Here is a 22,068-nt window from a genome sequence, read left to right on the forward strand (position 1 = left end):
ACGTGTACATTCCAAATTAACTACCTCATTGTGTCTATGGTAACCGCTGTTTACACTTATCCAATCAAAAATCGTCTAATTATATTTATTACATTATGATTATGGTAGATTTAAAAGACGTTACACCATCGCTTTACAAGTGAATAGCATTAGACTGTATTGATCTATGATTTGACCTAAAGTAAAGAACATTATCCGTATTCTTTCTAGTATTTTATGTTTTATTTTTTAAGCTATATATGATCATTTTTTAATATTAATAAATTTTACATATTATTCATTACTTGCTTTAAAATTATAACATTGTAAAAAACCAACGTGACCTTTAATTTTGATTGGTAATAACAATAATTAATAAGTCAATCACTCTCGTATTTATGCTAACAGCGAAAATTGGAACTGCTGAACGCATACATTTTAGTATGTTATGCGTTAGTTAGATGGAGGCAACACGACGGGTGCGACGTCCTCTTAAAAGCGTCGCGTTCTTGTTAAATATGATGCGTCACAGCAATAATGTAATATCAATATCGTTCGGAAATCGACCATTAGCGAAAACTACGTAGTGTGCAAAAATACTCTTCGCATAATTCTGTTTGTACGCCCGAGGGTCGTCGGCCGTGTTATATTACACCATTTCGTATGCTTAATAGTTAATATATACATTGATATTGGTCTGATTATACCGCTCGTGTAGTTTTTCTGGTTATTTATATTATAGTATATTATAATATTATGATAGCTGTTGGCCGACGAGCGATAATGAAGCGTGATGATATACCGTCATAATAATAATACTACCTATATAATATATATATAACTAAACAAACATTGACTCTGACACTCGGAATCGCAGTTCAAAGTTTACAAACATGTCTCGTGTTACGTCATGCCAATAACAAATAATTTCGAAAAATAAAACTCCCTAACTCTGTGGAACTATTTTGATCGTGCACTAGTACAGTTTTCGGGATAACAATATTATTAATATATTATGTAAATTGCTCCGTTTTAGATCAATCGCTTCACGGGAAACATTATAATTATAATATTAAAAAAAATCAATCTCACAGTTATGTTTATACTATTATTCTTTTATGGTTTGTTGCGTTTGTGCGCTACAGTTGTAGTCGCGCGTGGCTCTCATTCACTTGCCCATAGCAAAACTGTGCTTCGAGCTCCGACGAATATTTATCACACGCGCGTTCTACGTATTATAATTATTATTATTGCGATTATTATGATATTATTACTATCATTATCATTATTATTCCGTTTATCGCGTACGACTCTAATATTGTAGTTAATCTGTTGACGCATCTAGTGGTCTTAGATGGTATCCGTATATTATATGTGTCACGCACATATCGCGCTCAGTTGTCGTTTGAATACGTTTTCAACCGTACCGACACAAACCACTATTGAATTGGTCTGGTGCTCGTTGCATGTCGCGCAAGTCGTTGATTTTTATTTTATTTTTTTTTTGTTCTTTTGCTATTAAACTGAAGATTGTTTTTTCCGCTTTGGCGAATTAAAAATGGTGAAAGTGATCCGACATTCAATCAAAAACATAAGTAAGCAATATGGTTTTTAATAAATTGTACACTTAAGTTAAAAACCAATCGATTTCTATTTTTCAAATACTAATTTGCATTTGGTATTATGATAATATTATAGTTTATTATCATTGACATCAGATTATTATTATTATTATTATTTATTTAATATTCAATTAGATGATTCAATTATTTTTTGCTTAATCAACAAGAGGTTTGTTTGTACATCTTATTATCTCAAAAATGAAATGTTTACATTAAATTTTTTTTTGCTTTTTTTTTTTGTTTGATTACGATTTACTTTATTATTCTAAGTCGTTACAGCTGGTACCATGTTTTAACAGTGCCGTAAGGTGTAAACAAAAACACCAATTTTGAGTTAATAATCGTTGTATCGTTTTATATAACATTCGTTTATTTATTACATACAAAATAAGTAAAAGTATTAACATATATAATCATAATTTATTCGTAATAATAATTAACAACATACATTAAGTATCGCAGAATTGAATACACAATTAATATGTTAATACATTTTTATTTATCTGGTATTTCAAAAATATTTGAGTATAGAATAATATTATAAATATTATTTAAATACCTATTTAATCAAATAAATAGTATAAATATAATTAACTGCGAATAAAAAAATTATTACCGATAGTTATTGCTTTTAGCAGTGTGAAAAATATTGTTAAATAATTCTTATTTGACCATTAATATATAATATATTGTACATATACATAGAATTTATTTAATGAATAATTATTTAGTTTAATCATTACTATTAACTGGACGTACATATAATAATTTTAATTAATTTTTAATTTAACTCTTGTCTAATTAAATGAATATCTCTCGAATAGCGGAAGTCTATATTTCAATTCAGTTTAATTTATACGCGTTATACTGAGAACTTGATACTATACTTCTTGTTATGTTAGGATGTGAAAAATTCGGTGCATAGTTAATTTTAATTGTCTGACAGAACAAATCGAAAAAAAAATAATAACTTTAATGGACTCGATAGGTAGGTGTATAAAATATATAATAAAGTCGATTATTAATATTGATTTCGACAGCCGATAAACTTCCCGCTGCTACTATATCACTGGGAAAAAACTGATAAGTCAGGTGGAAAATATCACCGGCAGCCGGCCGAATTCCAAATGCCACTGATAAGATTTGACCGATTATAGGGCGATATAAATTATTATGCTTCGAGGTCGAGTCAAGATAAGGGAGCCATAACTCTGATAACAATCATCAATAATAATTCTAGAGATGTAATGTTTTTAAACCGTGTTTGACTTTTGCCTAACAAAACGTAGTCGGATTTCAAATCAAAAACCTTTCACTGTTTCAACGAAACATTTCATATATTTTACAGAATAGCTGTATATATTATTATATTATAACGAGTAACAACTTAAACAATTTAGTAGGTATGAGTTTTCTGTCAAATGACATGAAAAATTTACTTTAATTTTATATGATACTATATAGTATTTAAACCTGTATTTGTATAATATTATTGTATGCTGTATACCTATACATAATAACATGTTTTTATTTTCCCGGAGGGACGAGGTCCCTTTGTCCATCGATTTAATGGGTATTTGTAATTGAAAATCAATGATTTCGCTCGTATCACAAAATTATGAAAAGATTTTTTTAGTATGTTTTTATGAGTAATCGTTAAACAACTTGTACACAAAAATCCAACATTTATTTAAAATAATCTATATTATACATGACTGTGGTGCGCAATACTCACACACACACACATAAAATAATATATAGTGTACCTATACCAATCGCGTTTTGACGTGAGATAGTCTCCCACTACATTTCATTTGTAATGGCCACACACAAAATCCATAATGCAACTAAACTCATTTCTCCGTCCAATACACCATTTTAGTAGGGTAGATAAGAGTTAGATAACCGACGTTTTATCTGTGCGTTCCTTGCGCGCTGCTACGGCGATAATACATTTATGTGTGTGAAAGGATTCCAACACGGTAAACAGGAGATTGGGATCAGATAATAAGTATTTATTAGCGTCTCCGAAGAACCGACTCATAGTTTCTGTCTGTAATTTTTCGAATTTCCTGTTATAACCTTAAACTCAGGGTGTTCAAATAATGCGCGTAAAATCTAAAGATTATATTATTATAAGCATTTAAAGAGAAACTCATTTCATTTTCCTGTTATCTGCGAGTTCGATAAAAAATAAATAAATAAAACACCATTATATTTTTAATGTTTCATAATATAATATTATTATAAGAACTCAGTTTTGTATATGTGCATCGAATATTTTTACGTCGAATAAATCATTGACCCTAGAAACGTATAATATCGTCGTTATATATCTGCATTCGCCAAAAGTGTCTATATATACTTATATTTTGTGCTCTTTTAAAAAAAAATAAATTCGTTTAAATTTTTTCCTATTCATTATAATCACGGCTTCGTTCACGCGTGGGTGTCACGATCATGAGAACTAACGGAATTTAGAGATTAAATGATAATATATTTTCCAGTATAATACATATTATTATTAAACCAACAAGTAATTCAAAATGCTAACGTTTTAAATTAATTTAAATACCTACATAATATTATATTAATGTGATCATAAATTTAATATACAATTCACTATTTTATTTTGTTGTAGCAATATAGTATTTTTGTTCGTATAAATAAGGATTATGTACATTTATATTTTTACAGTGAATATTTGTGTGTTATTTCCTTATATATTATTTGTTAATCGAAGTCTGATAAGAAAAATTGTTCGTAGAATTAAAATTATTCGAAAATTTATTTACATCTATAAATGTTTACAATCAATTACTATTAAAAATCACTAATTATCATTGAACAAAAATTAATAATATAATAATAAATTACTATATATTTCAGGGTTATTCAAATTAATTGTCCATTTATTAATTGTATCTACTTTGATAATATCCATACGCAAATAGGTACATGTTAATAAAAGTCCATAATACATGTATTAATACAGGTTCATATTTATTATATTATCAAACGCCATGAATTTCGCCTTGTCAAATATTTAATAGATTTAATTATACCATCAATATATTATGAAACCTTACATTTCGTTTAATGATAGGTTATTGACCACGGTGAAACTAGATACAGATACTACTACATCGAATTCAATTCAAGTAGGGTTGGTCACATTTTTGAGGGTCAACCGACTGAGTATAATATCAACGAACTGACAAATTTGTACAATAAGTCTAAAAATTTGCCTATGTCTAAAAAAATAAAAAATAAACAATTACCTAAGCAAAACCAAATAATAGCGACCTGATTACGCAAACCGCATATCATTCGCGTGCGACACGTTTGTATATAATATTTATGTGTATATAAGTATATTGTACATATTATATATTATATATGCGTAAGTGTGCAGTCTCCGCGCAACATACACAAATATTATGATGATGAACGCTGAAAAAATGTGGTGTTAACCGATACTCCATAAATATCGTAAACATGCCCAAGTACGTAAGTTATTGTACAAATAAGTGTTCACAAAGTTTTAAACAACTTTTTAACTTCTGCGTGTATACATAGGCGCATTTTCGAAAGTGTGATTAGAGTGGTATTAAAAACTATGCCCTCGCTCCTCAAATAGTCAAATGTATGTCGTTACTCGCTTATGGCTAATTAGTTCTTATTTTTAACAATATAATATATAAACTAATAGGTAGGTATATAAAGTCATTATTAAAAATGTAATTATTTAATGATTGGTGGAGGGGGAAGGGTTAACAAAGTTTATCATTATATGTATTATCCGTCATCTTAATACTTTTTTACTGCTAAAAAGTATAGAAGGGCTTCAACATCCCCAGTTTTTTTCATTAAAATAAAATTATATCCCTGTCTGTATAGATTTTGCCTATATTTTTTTGAGTAGCTGTTAAGTGTAGGCTTATATTATTATACGCTTTGTATATTATTATGATGTACCGCCGTAACTATCTTAATCGTATTATACGACTTTAACGTTTCACCTACTACCATAGAAACTTTTCTGGCGACAATGAAGATAATATCCTTCGCCGAAATCATCGTGCGTTACCCCCCCCCCCCCTTTATACAGATAGACATGAGTTTGTTTTTTTATTATTTTAAGTTTGTGCTGGTTTTACGAAATCATGATAGAGCATATCGTTTTAAACGTCATCACTTATAATCTACACCATGTTAAACGGTAATTTTATCGACGAAAAATAATTGTTGACAAACTCAACGACGAACGGGTAAGGTGTTTGTTGATTGTGCAAAACGACGTGTAAAAATGTCACAAATTGATTAATATTATTAACTATCATGAACCAATAACGTATTATTAATATCTCTAATATATTTAATATATAATATTATTTATTATTATGATTGCATTGGTGAACAACAACCAACCTTATAAACTATATAGCACAACGATTTCAGTATACTTTTAAAAAAAATATTTTTCCATTAGTCGATGATGATGTATATATAAAATAAAATAAAAAAGAAGCGATGTGTAATTTAAAAAAAATGTAGATACCTATTGTATTTATTTATTCAAACTTCAAAGGCCCTTAAATAAAGTATATATAGTATTACCTATGTTATAAAAAAAAAAAAGGACAGGATAATAAGAAAATGTGAAACTATTAGTGAAATAATAAATGAAAAATATAACAAAACAATAATATTTGTGATTACAAAAATTAATTAATAACGAATAATGATTAAAGCTTTATAAATAACATATTGTGGGGTAAAACAAAGAAATTTAAAACAGCGGAGATATTATGCTGTTATAATCTGTTTAAAGACAAGGAACGAAAATTTGAATTACGAAGTGTGTTTGTAAAAGTAATACTTGGAAACCAATTCAACGCGCAAGTCATAAATATTATAGTAGGACCTGCAGGTATCTATTTTTACGTCTCTCCTCTGTCCGTCCTCACGTTGCTCTTCGAGAAAAAAGCAGTCGATCGTTATACAGAGTGATTCTGAGTGATAAGCAATCTTACTTTATTATTAAATTTATACAAATATACCGATCATTGGAATTTTCGTGTACTTTAATATATTTTCAAATACTTGGATTTTTCTTCAAATGAAAGTCTCGTTTTGACTATAATTTGTTGAGCAGATTATATTTGAATATTCTGATGTATCAAAACTAAAATTTGAACAATAAGTTTTTGAGTCTTTAAATGTTCTATATTCTATGAGGATAATACGTCATAATGATAGGTTTAGGTATATGGTGGTTGTGAGACTCATAATGATTTGGAAATTATAGTAATTACTATATAATTATAATTTGTAGAAAAATTTCCGTGTATATAACGATTAATGAATATTAGACTAAATATTATACCTATACTGGCTATACTATTATATTTACTAAATATTCTATACAGATCAATTATAAAATAATAATAGACAATAGTAATAAAACTATTATTCTTAACACTCATCAAGCTTAATTACTCAGAAACCATATTTGTTTACTTATTTTAACTTAAACGTGTCAAAAATTTAAAAATCACCTAGGTAATTTACAGCAAAAAATGGTACATCGTAGGTTAAGTTTATAAAAAATAAGCCTGTATCATTACAGCATTCTATTCATGTATGCACTTTAAGCGTTATTAAAGTTAGAATTTAAATAAATGTGTATATTATTAATCATTATTAAAGGATAAAAATTTTGTGAACGCTGTCGGTGAATCACCTTATTTTAATACCTATTATTAGGTACATTATCTGTATAAACATTATAAACATATCCTCCGACAGAAAAAACGCGTCCGGTCGTCTCTCTTATTTGCAACAATATATTCCGCGACTAAGTCCAATATAACGCATAATATTATCATTATTATTATTACAGGACTCGTTTCTATCAAGCGCGCGCGCGCGCGCTCTTGTTCTCTCTCTCTCTTACACATACACGCATGGCGAACAAGTATATAGTTAGTTCCGAGCTAATTACAGAGGGTTTTGTCACGATTCGATTATCGCGTTAGCGAAGAAGTACCTATACATACAGTACATTATATATGTATAATATACGTTACATAACAATGTTGCGGGACCGCCGCCGCCTCGTCGTAATCTCTCGTACGTATCGGCGGCGCAGCCCGAAAACCGTTGACCGATATCGGTCGTCGGCGATCTCCTCTCCTATCGTCGTCGCCGTCCAAGCATACAAGCGGACGACGTAATATTATGTATACACAGCGTTTAACAAGTGCGCGTGGACACAAGAGGAGTCGTCGCTTCTCTCGCCCCGCGAAACCGCACTGCCACGCCACCGCCCGAATACGCGCGCGGAAATTCGAAAATTAACGTGCGCCGCCGCGGTTATCTACGGACGCGAACACGCAATCGGCAAAACGTGTTTCGTACGTATTATAATATACACACTCGCCATATATATATATATATATTATGTGTATAATAATAATGATAAATACATACGCGCAACTCTTATTATGTATATAAGTATATACGTACAATATGCCTCCGACATGACTGTTTTTACACGACCGTGCATTGTGCATGTATACTTACTATACATAATAAACGGTAGCGTGGCCAGACATTTTAGTATTTAAAATATGCACATTGGTGTTTGGGTTAGAAGACGGTTTTTTAAAATTGTATCATAACTCGTTATGTGCACTTATATAATATTAAGTATTAATAAAATGTTCCACGCTGTTGTTATATTCTTCATACTATAAACATTACAAACTTGAGATTCAACCTATTTTATCAAATTTAGCAATTTATACTCATAAATAGTACACCTATATGTAAATAATAACAAAATAATATTAATTACAATTCGCTTCAAAATAATATCTACAAAAAAAAAAAGATACCTACATCTCATTATCTTTTGTCCTTACCTTTAAGTGCAGGCATTTTTAAAACGATTTCAAATTTGAATATAAATGTATTGCTTTATTTGTGCCCTATTTCAGTGATTTACAGTTTTCCACATGGTAGAAACTTGGCTTTGAATGCTCGACGATTTAATAAGAATATTATTATATTAGCGTCTAGCGATGAACAATAATTGTTAATATATTATCATGTGAACTGTTTGTATTTTAACATTTATATCAAATATGTCTTATGACTGAAAGTTATTCTGATTTGTGTGCGACACGGAGAGTATTACTATGACGCCATGAATGAAACCGGCTCTAATCTCCATCCCCCTCCAAAAAAAAAAAAAAACAACCGAATACAGTGAATTGGTATTTGTAATTTTAGCTCAGCACTTTTCATAATTACATAAATAACGTACTGTTGTGGTAAATTAGTCAGTAGCCATAAGATATGCTCATGTACCTATCTGTATGCGGTGTGGATACTGATGTTTATTCCAGTAATTAACGACACCGTGCATGTGTGTCTGTGTGTTTAAGTGCAAGGTAGGTACTTTATTTGATATGTGTTGTGTTAGTATTTGATTTTCCTTTACGCGACGATTGTCCGTGTACAGTCGCACGACTTTTAGATTCCGAAACCGTTGGGTATACGGCCCATCCCTCTACGAGGCGCTTATTATATAGGTACAGCTTGCTCTGTTCGAGATAGAACCACGCGTATGTATGTGTTGTACAACTACTTAAACTGGTGTCCCATACAACATATTTTACATATTAATACTCACAACACAATAATAACAATATGATATATATTATACGTTTATTACGATATAATATGATCTTTATGCGTCTATGCACAGATAATGTATGTGGATTATTTGATGGGTGATTTAACATACACACGTGACACATTATATGGCTTATAATATTATAATGGTCTATACTCTATAGCAGGGTACAACATAATATCATAGAACCTTCATTGTACCGTACGAAATATAGATCATATTAAATCTATATGGCAATAATAAACGTTTAAATAAGTAGGACCCCACGCATCGATTCGAGAGTTCGGGACACAGATTATATGCTATTAAATTATTATAATATAAATATCTGCCGTTCGGAACGAGAAAAAAATTATAAACGGTTTTATCAATAAAAATAAAATATGTGACATGTACAATATTATTCTGTTATGACTTAAAAAAAATTACAATTATCCTTAAAAAATGTCCTTTGTATTACCTTGGCGCTTCACATTTTTTTCTGTTTTGTTTCGCATTAGAATATCATTAAAATTGTTCGATTTTATAATGTTATGTATTTAAAGAGCAAATTATAATATTAATGTACAGATCCACTCAAGTGATTTTAAAAAAAAAAAAACACCAGTATTCGAATTCTATGATTTTTAGCAGTAAATGGTATTTTTTTTCTCTCGGGGCAATCACCTGTCCTGTCCCGAAAACCGACATAATTTTGTAATATTTTATAGATACCTACTCGGACTAATATCACGCGGCGGCAGCAGTTAAGGACTGCGCGATAACGGTTTGTGGATAAGCCGGTCGCCACCATATAAAAACACTATAATACTAATATATATCTATACGTATACATATATACCTACTCTGTGGGCGAGTCTTCGTGGTGCGGGTTCTTATTCCTCATTGAACGTGATTTATAGATGGTTCGTTTCGATTTTAAGTATTCCAAAACTAAATGATAAAAGCTACGATTTGTAATGAACCAGATGACACACACGTGGATAATATTACATAATATATTACTGGATACACACACACACACATATATATATATATACGTAGTAAGTGGTACCAGTAGTGGTAATAACGTTTCAACTGGCTCTTCTACGATATTTTATCCGAGTCGATAAGTATAGATATAATATGTATAGTAAGACATAAGTTGTATAATATGTAGCTATATAGTATAAAAGTAAAATGTTTATTATAGTCATTATTTCACTACGTGTTATAAAACCCAGTCGACAATATTGGATATATTATATTATACTGCAGATCGTAAGAAATTTAATAAGATAAATAATATGTAATATTATATAGGAATAAGAGGGTAGTTATAAAGCTATTTTTTTTAGGTTCTCCTAGCTATATATATAATATACTATGATGTTAGAATATTATAGTATAGTTTATTTTCTATTACGAGAAAAAAATATTTTTTTTCCTGAGATACTTATGAGTTGTGACTAATATCAGTTTTATGCATAATTAAATATAAAAATAAATGTTTGTTGAAAATTTACTGTAATGTGCCCACTGTCCATGCTCTAGGGTCGTGTTTTGCACACACCTTATAGGTACGAGTTTAGAGTGGCAACAATTGCAACATTATAGGGGTGAAAGATGTCGGTCTAATAATTATTATCATTTGGATATCAAGACCACCCTTTTATTTTTACACGTGGTTATTCAGTGAAACTTCTTATTTTGATCAATATTAATTAGGTAATGTTTCTTTTTATTTATAGATGATAATATTAATTTTATAAGTTTATAATTTGATTATATACATTTGATGTGTGGTGGTGTAGTGTAAAAGATAGCAAATTAGGAAGTACCTATAGACGAAGAAAACCTAAATATGCCTCTATGGCTCTATGCATACCTATATTCAATATTTATTTCAATACAAATATATGTGTATGAAATTTTGTTTTTCGTTTTTGTTTTATTATATTAGAAATTATAGTATTTTACACTAAAGCTTGAAACATAATAATTAATTATATGCTACGGATAACTGCAACAACTTTAACCAAACTAACTAAATTATACACATTATATTTACACACATAAATGCTATTTTGGTTATTACTTATTAGACTATAAATAGACAATTAACATCGTTTATGAACAATATATTCTAATAATTGGTTTTAGACAACGAATCAATTATACATTTATACTATTACTATATATTATATAGACAGAAAGAATATGTTGATTTTGAAATGTACTTTACAAAACCCGCATAGTTAGTACAATATAATTTGCAACGGTAAATCGATTAACAAAATAATATATTTAGTAAAAAAAAAAATCATAGGCCGATTAAAATAATAGGGATGAAAATTGGATATGATATGGCAAAACGGTGAAGGATTATCCACATGCAGATATACTGCACATTTGCGATAAGGAATAATTATTTCTAGCAGTTTCTGACTGGGTAGTCGTATACGCAATACACTATGTATTATACTATTTTAAATACCTATATAGCCACCGTGAAAATAGCTGATGCAGAATTACGTATATTTGTACCTAACTTAACTTACCCGTTTGTACGTGTATTGTGTATGGTGTATGTATAAATTTAAAATAAACTCAAAACAGTCGTATTATTATAGTTTTGTAGGTCAGGGACATAGATTTAATCCTCAAGTCTGCGCAACGATCGTGTATACGTTTGGATATCGTGTATAAATGCTGCTGTGGTTTACTCTTGGCAAAAAAAAAAAATACAACATGAAAACGATGACGGAGCGTTTTGAACTATGATATAATATATCTTATATACAGTTGTACGAGGTTAAAATGCGTAGTTTATATATAGCTAATGACAATAATTTATCGTACGGTAATTCACACGGAGACGCTGCGTACTTAATTATTTAAACACTATATATACGCGACATGTGCATTTCGCAAAACGTTTTATTTTAGTTGATTCGTCAAAAAAAAATTTCAGTCTACCTCATTCTTACCGTCCCACATCGCGCGTATCCATCGTCGTAAATAATGGTCTCTATCCCCGTGTACCATTCATGGTAATCGCACCAGTGAATTATTATTGCCGGAATATTAATATTTTATTATTATTGTAATCGTGTACCGTTAATGCAAAAATAATTTTTTTTTTTTCAAACGTTGAAATTTTAATGCTTATCGCTCACCGTATCTTTACACGTTCGGTGCGGTAGATAATATTAATAAAATAACAATATAAGTAACACTTGAAGTAAAAATAAAGAAAACCCGTGTTTGGCGGGTGTTGGAGAGTGGAGGAAGTAAAAGAGTAACAATACTGCTTGTTTAAAAATATAATTTAAAATAAACTAACATTTAAAAAATAATAAACGTCTGAAACCGAACGTACCCAAACGTCACTAGCAATACCTATAATACATCACATACGTTTGTATATACCTATAATATTATTGTACCTAATGCATTTACCTACATCGTATAGTATATCGCACAGTCGGCGCTCGTTATCTTATCTCGGTGTGTAATAACCGTGCCCAACCTACTTGTATAATAATAATAATGATGATAATGTATATGTATATGTGTGTCGTCGTCGTAGCTGATACGCATGTTTACAAAAAATTTTAAAAAAACACACACCAGCTAGGTGTATCCATCAATATCGCGTGTTTCTATTGATTTTAAATAACCGAATCGACTGAAAAAACAATTCTAAATACATCATCTTAATAATATTATTATAAAGCGCTCGGAATCCGTTAAAACGTATTTCGTATTTTTCCGGCTGTGATGTTTTCTACCAAAAGAAGTATATCTTATGTCAATTGTACCGACTGTCCTAGTAATAACAGTTAAACACGAATAAAACGTCTGAAAATATAATTGAGTTTATCATGATGTTAATATACTTGAAAATGATTTTTCTACTTTTTATTAAATATCGATTTTTGAAATTTAAACCATTCTCAATTAAATAAGCCTACGTATACTGAAGACGGTCGGTACCGAATCCCCTTGATTATATATTTTTTTTATCATTGTAATAAATAATAATGCTATATTATTATGAAACCCGTTCGAAGTGTATAACCAGCTGCATAACGATAATAATTATGTACACAAATATTAATTCCAAACTTGGATGGTTTGACAAACTCGGAACGAAAAACTTCCCTCCCTCAGTATATATATGTCGTGGCCACTTTGTGAAATCGATCTTTTCATGAAAAGATAACCATTTCGTGAAATGTAAACAGATGTTTTACACTTCGTGAAATTCGAAAATATTTCACGAAATGGTCACTCCAATTTTACATCGTGTAATTTTTTTCACAATGAGGTCGTTCGATTTATGTACTGAAATACAACATTAATGGAAACGTTAAGTTTGATTAGATTCATTATTAGTTATTTCATATTCATATTTATTAAGTATCTACTTATTTATAATAAATTATATTAATTTATTAACAATATTATTATTAGACAATTTTTTATTTATTAGAGCAGGAAAATGAACTGTGACGACGACTGTTACATTTTAAACTGCTTTTAAAACAAATACATCTTTTTGTTTGGCAAGCACTCTTACAATAACAGCTTAAGAATCCTCCACCTCTAGATACAACTTGGGCAGTTTCACGTAAAGTTAACTCTTTTTGTTTATCAACCTGTTCAGGTAAAATAAAATTTGCAGTGACATGCTGCATATTTCCAGGATTGAACCATCCTTTAATGAAACCGTGTGTTGTTCCTACCTTTATACATCTCATTTTTTTGGGGATATCGCTTTGCTGTGTAGTAGAGATGGAGAGTACTGAATAGGTTACTGATCATTATAATGGTTGTGTTAAATTTGAATGCAATGACAGGTATCATTGTATACGAAAAACGATTCTGAACGAAGATCAATGATAATTAATAGGATATTATATTATATGATAACCTATATTTAAATTGTAATAATATATCGTTATTTTACTCGATTTCGTAAAAAAATTAATTTCATATGTTCATACAATTTTTTCGTTGGAGTTTTTTTACAGTTATTTGAAGAAAAACTTATGGATAACCTTGTATTGAATTTTTTAATCTTAGGTATAAATCATAAAAATATCATCAATTTTCAACTTAAAAAATTATAAAAATCAAAAATTTCAATGGTTTATAAATAGTTTAAAAAATTCTAAATATTTTGAAAATTTAATCGTAAGTAGATTTCCAAGTTGTATCTCGAGGTCATGGATTCCTAAGTTGTTTGTGTAAAAATGCTTTTCAAACCAAAATATGTATTTATTTAATAAGTTATAAATAGAAGTAAATATACTATATTACTATAAAAAATAATTATAATATTGTTAATAAACTAATATGATATACTATAATGTAATATATAATATAATTTATTTTAAATAAGTAGATACTTAATAAATATGAGTATACTGCAGTATACTTAAAATAACTAATAATGAATCTAATCAAACTTAACGTTTCCATTAATGTTATATTTCAGTACATAAAGTGATCGACCCATTGTGAAAAAAATTACACGATATAAAATTGGAGTAACCATTTCATGGAAAAGTGACCATTTCGTGAAATATTTTCGAATTTCACGAAGTGTAAAAATCTGTTTCCATTTCACAAAATGATCATCTTTTCATGAAAAGATCGATTTCACAATGTGGCTACGACATATACATTTGTATATACGATATCATTAATTATACGAAATTATAAATAAATACGATGCATATGACTCCATCATAATATTAATTCGCTTTAATATATTATAGTATATTTATTGATGAACGAATTATTATATTGATTTAACAGGTTTTATGATATATTAATATGTATACACAATACAGGTACCGAATATAATAATATTTATTATTTTTATATTATCCTACACTGGAAAGCATGAACGCCCAATGTCCATTGGTAAAATTTTAAGTGTGGAACAATTAAAACATTCCTCTCTATTTAAGCTAAATAAAAATTGAATGTTATTTCAACACATAATAATTAATATTTGTATTGTTATATATCAGGTACAACTTAATGCATTTTAATAAGTACAGTAAAGAAATTTGTATAACCCATTTTATAGAATCAAATTTATTATTTATACTCGTATTATCATGTTATCATTCGGGAAGCGGATAGGTTCCGATAAATTACCGCCTTGCCCCCAACAGAGATACACATTTTTTAGACTTAAAAACTTGAACCTATATTATACCTACGTATATATATTTTTCATTATCATGTTATAGTAAATTAAATACAAAAATGTTTCATTAATTATATTTCGATCATAATGATAGTTCCCAATTATTTACGAAGAAAAAAATTCCATGACGCGCATTAGCTTAATGAAAATCGCCATTTAGGATTAATATTATGTTACTGACGTTATAGATTCCGAGTGATATTGTAGTATATTGTATGCAGCGTGTACATAAATTCGTTTTTAATTAGTTGTTCATGGATTTTTAACGGCGTCTAGCATAGTTTCCATCATCTAGATTACCCGTCGCGTATCTAAAGTAACATCTTAAATACTATATATACATAATATTATATATTTACGTATGTCGTAGGTACCTTGCCGCACACACTAATTTTAATCGGCTATTGTTTAAGAACCAATCACGACCCGTTGAAGTTACCCAAAAAATATCGTTTGGTAAAAAAAAAATATGAACGATCGGTATGTGTAATATTATGGCGTATTATATACGAGTACAACATGATTTAGCAATATATTAAAAAGATATTATTTATAAAATTATATATTATACAGGACGTGGGGTATTAGTGTCGTTTAAAAATGCGGAAAAAAAGAAATAAAACGAAAATCCCGATAAACTTTTGTGTTATCGTTCACGCATCGAACATTTGTATAAATATCATATAATAGATAAATATCATCGTCGAGCCGAATACCAAACCGGTTGGATGACTTTCGAAACAATAGCCAACGCGGTTTATACGTATTCCATGTACCTATTATAATACATATTATGTATCGACGGCTTACTAATTGTCGACCAAACAGATTGCAGCGTGTACAACAGATAGATACAACAATAATAATATCGTCGTTGCACATTACAATTATATCATTATGTGTATTTTAGTCACGGGTGATCGTTCTTCCGGTCTCAAATCTTACGTTGCGTTATAGATTAATTATGCCTGTATTGCGGGGTTTGTCGAACGATAGTCGGATTGGCAATACAGTTTGTAGACATTTATTTTCACATTGGATAATAGATTTTTTATGCTTCCGATCTTTTCTGCAAACGAGATGATTTGTATTGACACTAGAAGTTAAAAAAAAAAAATCACTTAGACGTTAATTATTTCTTTTTAATAAAAATTAAACAATATAAATTATAATAATATACGGTATATTCTCTTGTGTGAACTGTGGATAAAACGAAATCGAAAGCGAAAACGAAGCGATCTAGTATAGTAAATCCAATATTTCGTGTTAAAAGTTTTAGTCCATTATTTTTATATTCGTTTCTTTGGTCCCTCGAACATTGTTTAAGCTCGTGGAATTGGAATCAACTAAAGTTGACTTTAAACTTGCGTGGACGTACAGAAAAATAAAAATAGGGTTCTGTGTGTGATTTCTATCTAATAGTCTATTGTATTGCAATTTTAATATGCAGAAATATATCTAAAAATTGTATTTTTAATCGTTAGTTGTATGTGTATAATATATATAGAGTCAAATAGAAACATGGGTAGATAGGTAAACAACAAAATGTTCTATGCACTATGCGTATTATAAACTTTTAAATTCCTCAAAATGAATTATGATAATAATTTGTAGTTAGAAAATTTAAGAAATAGAATTACAAAAAATTAAATTCTCGATCTTAAATATTACATTAGCGCAACTCTCCTCCACCAAACAACAAATATACTATAATAATACCTATGTATTGTTATGTGAATATCAGTTTGTTGTTTTTACTAACCGTTATTCTCTTATAATTTCGCAGCTGGCGAAGATAGCGAATGGACCACAAATGATGAAGTGGTTGGCGGTAGCGATGCGACAGCAAAATGTGAGGTAAAGACAGAACAGCAACAACCGTCGCCGTCATCGCGACCTGAACCGGAAGACCCACCACCCGCCAATGACGTGCAACCAACGTTAAGACTTAATACGAATTTAGCCACTGATCCAGCCAGATGGTCGCTTGCAGACAAGCCGTCACCGCCACAGCCTCCACTGCCACCACCGCCACCACCATCAGTGACAGTAACGGCGGCTGCAGCCGCGTCATCTTCGGAATCGTCGTCTTCGTCGTCTTCGTCGTCTTCACTGTCATCGTCGGCGATCGGTGAGCCTACTCACAACGTAGTCACTATTACCGCACCTAGAGGTATGCATATGATCAATACATATTTTTAAATACTTACTTAAGTAGAATGTTTAAAAAAACTTCTCTGGAAAAAATTCACTTTTTAAGGAGTTTGATATAGGCAATGTTAATACAGTTTTGAGAATAAATTCAAGTTCATGTTGAATATTATACTTAAAAACGAATTTAAGGTAACTTACAGGACGTGAGATTCATTTATTGTTGGAAAAAAGGTTTGGATATCATCTTTATATAAATACAAAAAAAGTCATTATTGTTTTAAAACGCGTTATGTTGTATTTTTAAAACTTAAATACATTTTTTTAATTAATGAAATAAAATTAAATAGCTACAGCACAGAAAATGTTGTCTTTTGCATCGTGTATACTCTGAGGTTTTCAACTATACTGTAGCCTAAGTGGTTGTTTTTCATCCGAAACGGTTTTTACCAATAATAATAAAAAGAGCTTTGAAATCATAGGAATATTAAAAATATAGTTGATTTGACTCAATTTTTAATTTTTTACCAATTATTACTACCAATCAGACAGCATTAAACTGATAATATTTTTTAAAGTATTCTTTAAAGCATTTCCAAATGCTGTTAGCTAATTTATATATGTTTATCAGGGTACATATTTTAAAATTTTGTGTTTCTGGTTTTCATATTTTAAATTTATGAAGTACAAAGTGGATAGAAAAGTATATTATTTAATATAGGTGTATAGGTGGATATAAGAGGACAAACAACACGTGCTTAGACATCCTATATATAATATATATATACATATATTAAAAGTAACATGATATTTTGGTCAAGTACAAAGAATATTATATAAAAATAATCCGTACTTATATATAAACATATTATACACAGGCATATATATCTAACCCGGTACATGAATTTTCTAGGTCAAATTTTTCACTGATTTTTTTTTATCGAAGTGATTTATCGTATTCTTAATTAATTGTTTTTAAAATTAGTTCACGAATTGTTGATATATTCTACACTATAAGTTCTCGAATAGAATTTACGATTAAAAGAATAGTGAAAAAATAGATTTTTGCAACATATCAATATTATATAAAAATATATATTATTTTCAAATTGACTGACAATAGGAATATCATAAGAATAATAAAATAATTATTATTTAGAATAGTTTACAAATATTGCAATAATTCAAACGTAAGCATATGCGTATAATATAATATTATGCTGCACATCAGAACTGATAGTTGCATAGCCTTACAGGTGATTTATCGTTTTTGAGGTGAAATGGCTAATGATTAAAAAATACCTTGGTCTCGAAATGGCACCTAAATATAAACGTATTCAATTGTCCGCGCTCGTGCCAGATATCCCTACGTATTGTAGTTGTAGATATTTTTTATATCATAAATCGAATCATTTACGACATCTTATTATTCTATTTTTGGTGTATTTTTTCGCAGCAATTCAAATATTCATTTGCAACCCGTGCGGGATACGATTCAGTTCGCTGAGCACGCTGGACGCCCATCAAACGTACTATTGTTCACGCAGACACAAAAAAGGTAATAATATATTGTATTATTTAAAAAAACAAAAATGATTCGAGTTCGTAGAAACTCGTCGAATGCACCTGTTGTAGACATGCTGCATCGCAGTGCAATCTCAAAGTCTTTGTATACATTTGTTGGACCTTCTGGATTTATAGAAAGTACGGTTGAGTCACATCAATATTCCAAAATATTATCGCTTAGTAGTACTAGTAAGTTTTAAGTGTATAGGTACATATTTACTATAAATAGATCATTGAGTAATGGATACATTTTATAATTATTTCATTCAATATAAAACGATTCTGAGTGAGTTTCGGTGTAATACACATGTTAAATTATGTATTCAATAGACAGTGAAATCTCTCTTAACGGACACTTCTAAATGGCGGATATTTTTTCGGGAATTGTAACATTTTCGCTACTTGTCTATAGAAAACTTCTAAAACGGGACCATTCTAAATAAATAACAGAAAACTTTTTGGTTACATTTTGGTAATTTTTATTATAATTATTATCTGAGTATATTTTATTATAATGTACAATTTTTACAATTTTTTTTACTATTATAGTTTATCTTATCCATATAGGAAATGGCTGTCCTATTAGGTAACTGGTTTTGTTTTCAAAAATAATACGTATAAATATATTCATACATGCAAATAATATAAATACATAAATGTATATAATTTTGATATATTTTGATATTGATCAATTTTTCGTTTGCCTATCTATACACCCCTTCTAAATATAGCGAACAAAATTGACAGTGTCCGGTATTTAGAAATTTAACTGTATCGTGTTTGAGGGGATTCAACACCGACTATTTTAAGGAGTTCAAAATAGGCAATTTTTTAGATGAATATTGTGTAAATGTGTGTGTGTATTAATAAATGATAGGTAATTAAAATTTCGAGAAAGATTGCAGTCCCCTCAGACCTCCATCTAAACTACGCCGTTGATCATTATTATCGAAAATAAAAATACAGCCGAATTCTTGGATTATCACTCTTCTGCAGTTCTGCGTATAATATTATTTTAATATTTATTTATATGTTAAAATATTTTTTATTAACAGATTCAGAATCGGACGATGTGAAGTTGCCGATTGTTATCGAGCCGGACGAGATGACCCTAGGCAACGACACAGATAGCCGTCCGTCGTCCGTCGAACCGAACTCAAAATCGATGAGAACGGGAAAACAGTACAAGTGCCCTCACTGTTCATATAGCGCCGATAAAAAAGTACGTGTCTATTTATTTTTACTAATGACTTTATGGCACGTGACATTTATGAATAAGATTATGATTAATTAATTATTCGATAATAAATTAATATATTAAGTATACATTTTACAACTTATAATAATTATAAAACATTTAAATTTTACTTATCTGAAATGGTAAAATTTACAGACTCTAAACATTTCAAAAAATGTCTTGTTTATTAAATTTATAATTTTAATAATGCGTAATAGTGGAATTTACTGCCTACCAAAGTAATCAGAAGTAACAATTGTATGAGTTTTTCACGAAGCCACGTGAATTTAATTTAAAAATAAATATAATTCTCTCAAAAATTAAAATCTTGTGTTACATAAGTTATGTACCTACTAATCGAAACATTCGAAACAAATATAATATAATATAATTTTTATGAATTACTTAAATATAATAATACTATTTAAAACTATTTGAATTTGTTTTTCACAAAATGCTGTAATATTATTCATATAATTATACACCATAGTATATAAAAACACGATTGAATTATATAACTATATGGTTTTAAAATTTTGCAAATTGAGAATAAACTATATGTATTTAAATCTATTTCAAATAATAATGTGAACTTGGAAAATCGGGTGATATTTTAAATTAATAAATCGATTAAACAAACGTATTGTCTCACATATACAATACATTGTTATGTAGGTAAAATTAATGCCCAAAATCATTTTTCGTTTAAACTTTAAATTCGGGCATAAAATATTGTATATATATGTTATTTTCTACAGAATGCTAGGTATATTATTTAGAGAGATAAATAGTAAACACATATTTAATATTGTTACCAGCTAAACATATTTTAATATTTATACCATAATGGGTAGATATTAATTACCTTTTAATACAATATGAATAATAGAGAAAATATAAACTGATGGTAGATAATAATTTAATTAAAACACCCCTATTTGTGTAACGAACAAAATAAAGTTTTTTTATTTTTTTTATCTCGGTTAAATGCATAGATATTTTAATACTAATTTATAAATATGAATATTTTAGACAATAGTAATACTGTGCTGTGTATTTTCTAGTCGTAATAATTTCAAAAATACTCTGTCTGTTAGTCAGTATTATGTACCACGATATTGTAGATACAATTTCTTTAGACCCAAAAATAATTATGAAACACAAATGAAATGAAAACAAAGAAAATATATTATAGATAAATAAAATACGTGACGACATGCCAAGATCTGTTATCTTGGTTTCTCACGCACGTTTAATAACGTAGTAAAATCCCATTCGGTAAATCCAAAACTGAAGGCTTAAAAGTTAAAGCTAATATTACAGCAAGCATTTATTTACATACTACAACACAAATAGAGCACTGAATATTTTTTTTCTCTTAGATATATATTATGTAAATTATAAATTACAAATATATTTCGATTTCGTTTTATATGTATTATACTTAAACCAATTAATTAGTATTTTATTTCATACAAATTAATGTATTAACTTAAGCGGCTAGGTAATAGTTATAAATTATGCAATACAAACATATTATTTATTTTGTTTATATACATATGGAAATATAAATATACTTATATAATCACACAAGATCTTA

The 22,068-nt window shown here is 29.0% G+C and overlaps 1 protein-coding gene across 2 annotated transcripts in view; it reads left to right on the forward strand.

Annotated features, from left to right (window-relative positions):
• LOC113558493 (zinc finger protein ush) overlaps nucleotides 1-22,068 on the forward strand; it is a 100,587-nt gene that overhangs the window by 71,471 nt on the left and 7,048 nt on the right. Inside the window, exons 1-4 of one of the 2 annotated variants that reach the window (XM_026963962.1) lie at nucleotides 1,416-1,574; nucleotides 17,301-17,687; nucleotides 19,122-19,223; nucleotides 20,287-20,453. In XM_026963962.1, the coding sequence (XP_026819763.1) occupies nucleotides 1,538-1,574; nucleotides 17,301-17,687; nucleotides 19,122-19,223; nucleotides 20,287-20,453 (693 nt within the window). In that variant the 5' untranslated portion in view covers nucleotides 1,416-1,537. Of the gene's footprint in view, nucleotides 1-1,415; nucleotides 1,575-17,300; nucleotides 17,688-19,121; nucleotides 19,224-20,286; nucleotides 20,454-22,068 lie in introns of those variants that run through there. The other variant, XM_026963961.1, reaches the window with a different exon arrangement.

The sequence above is a fragment of the Rhopalosiphum maidis genome, chromosome 3 (assembly GCF_003676215.2).
Source record: "Rhopalosiphum maidis isolate BTI-1 chromosome 3, ASM367621v3, whole genome shotgun sequence".
NCBI lineage: Eukaryota > Metazoa > Arthropoda > Insecta > Hemiptera > Aphididae > Rhopalosiphum > Rhopalosiphum maidis.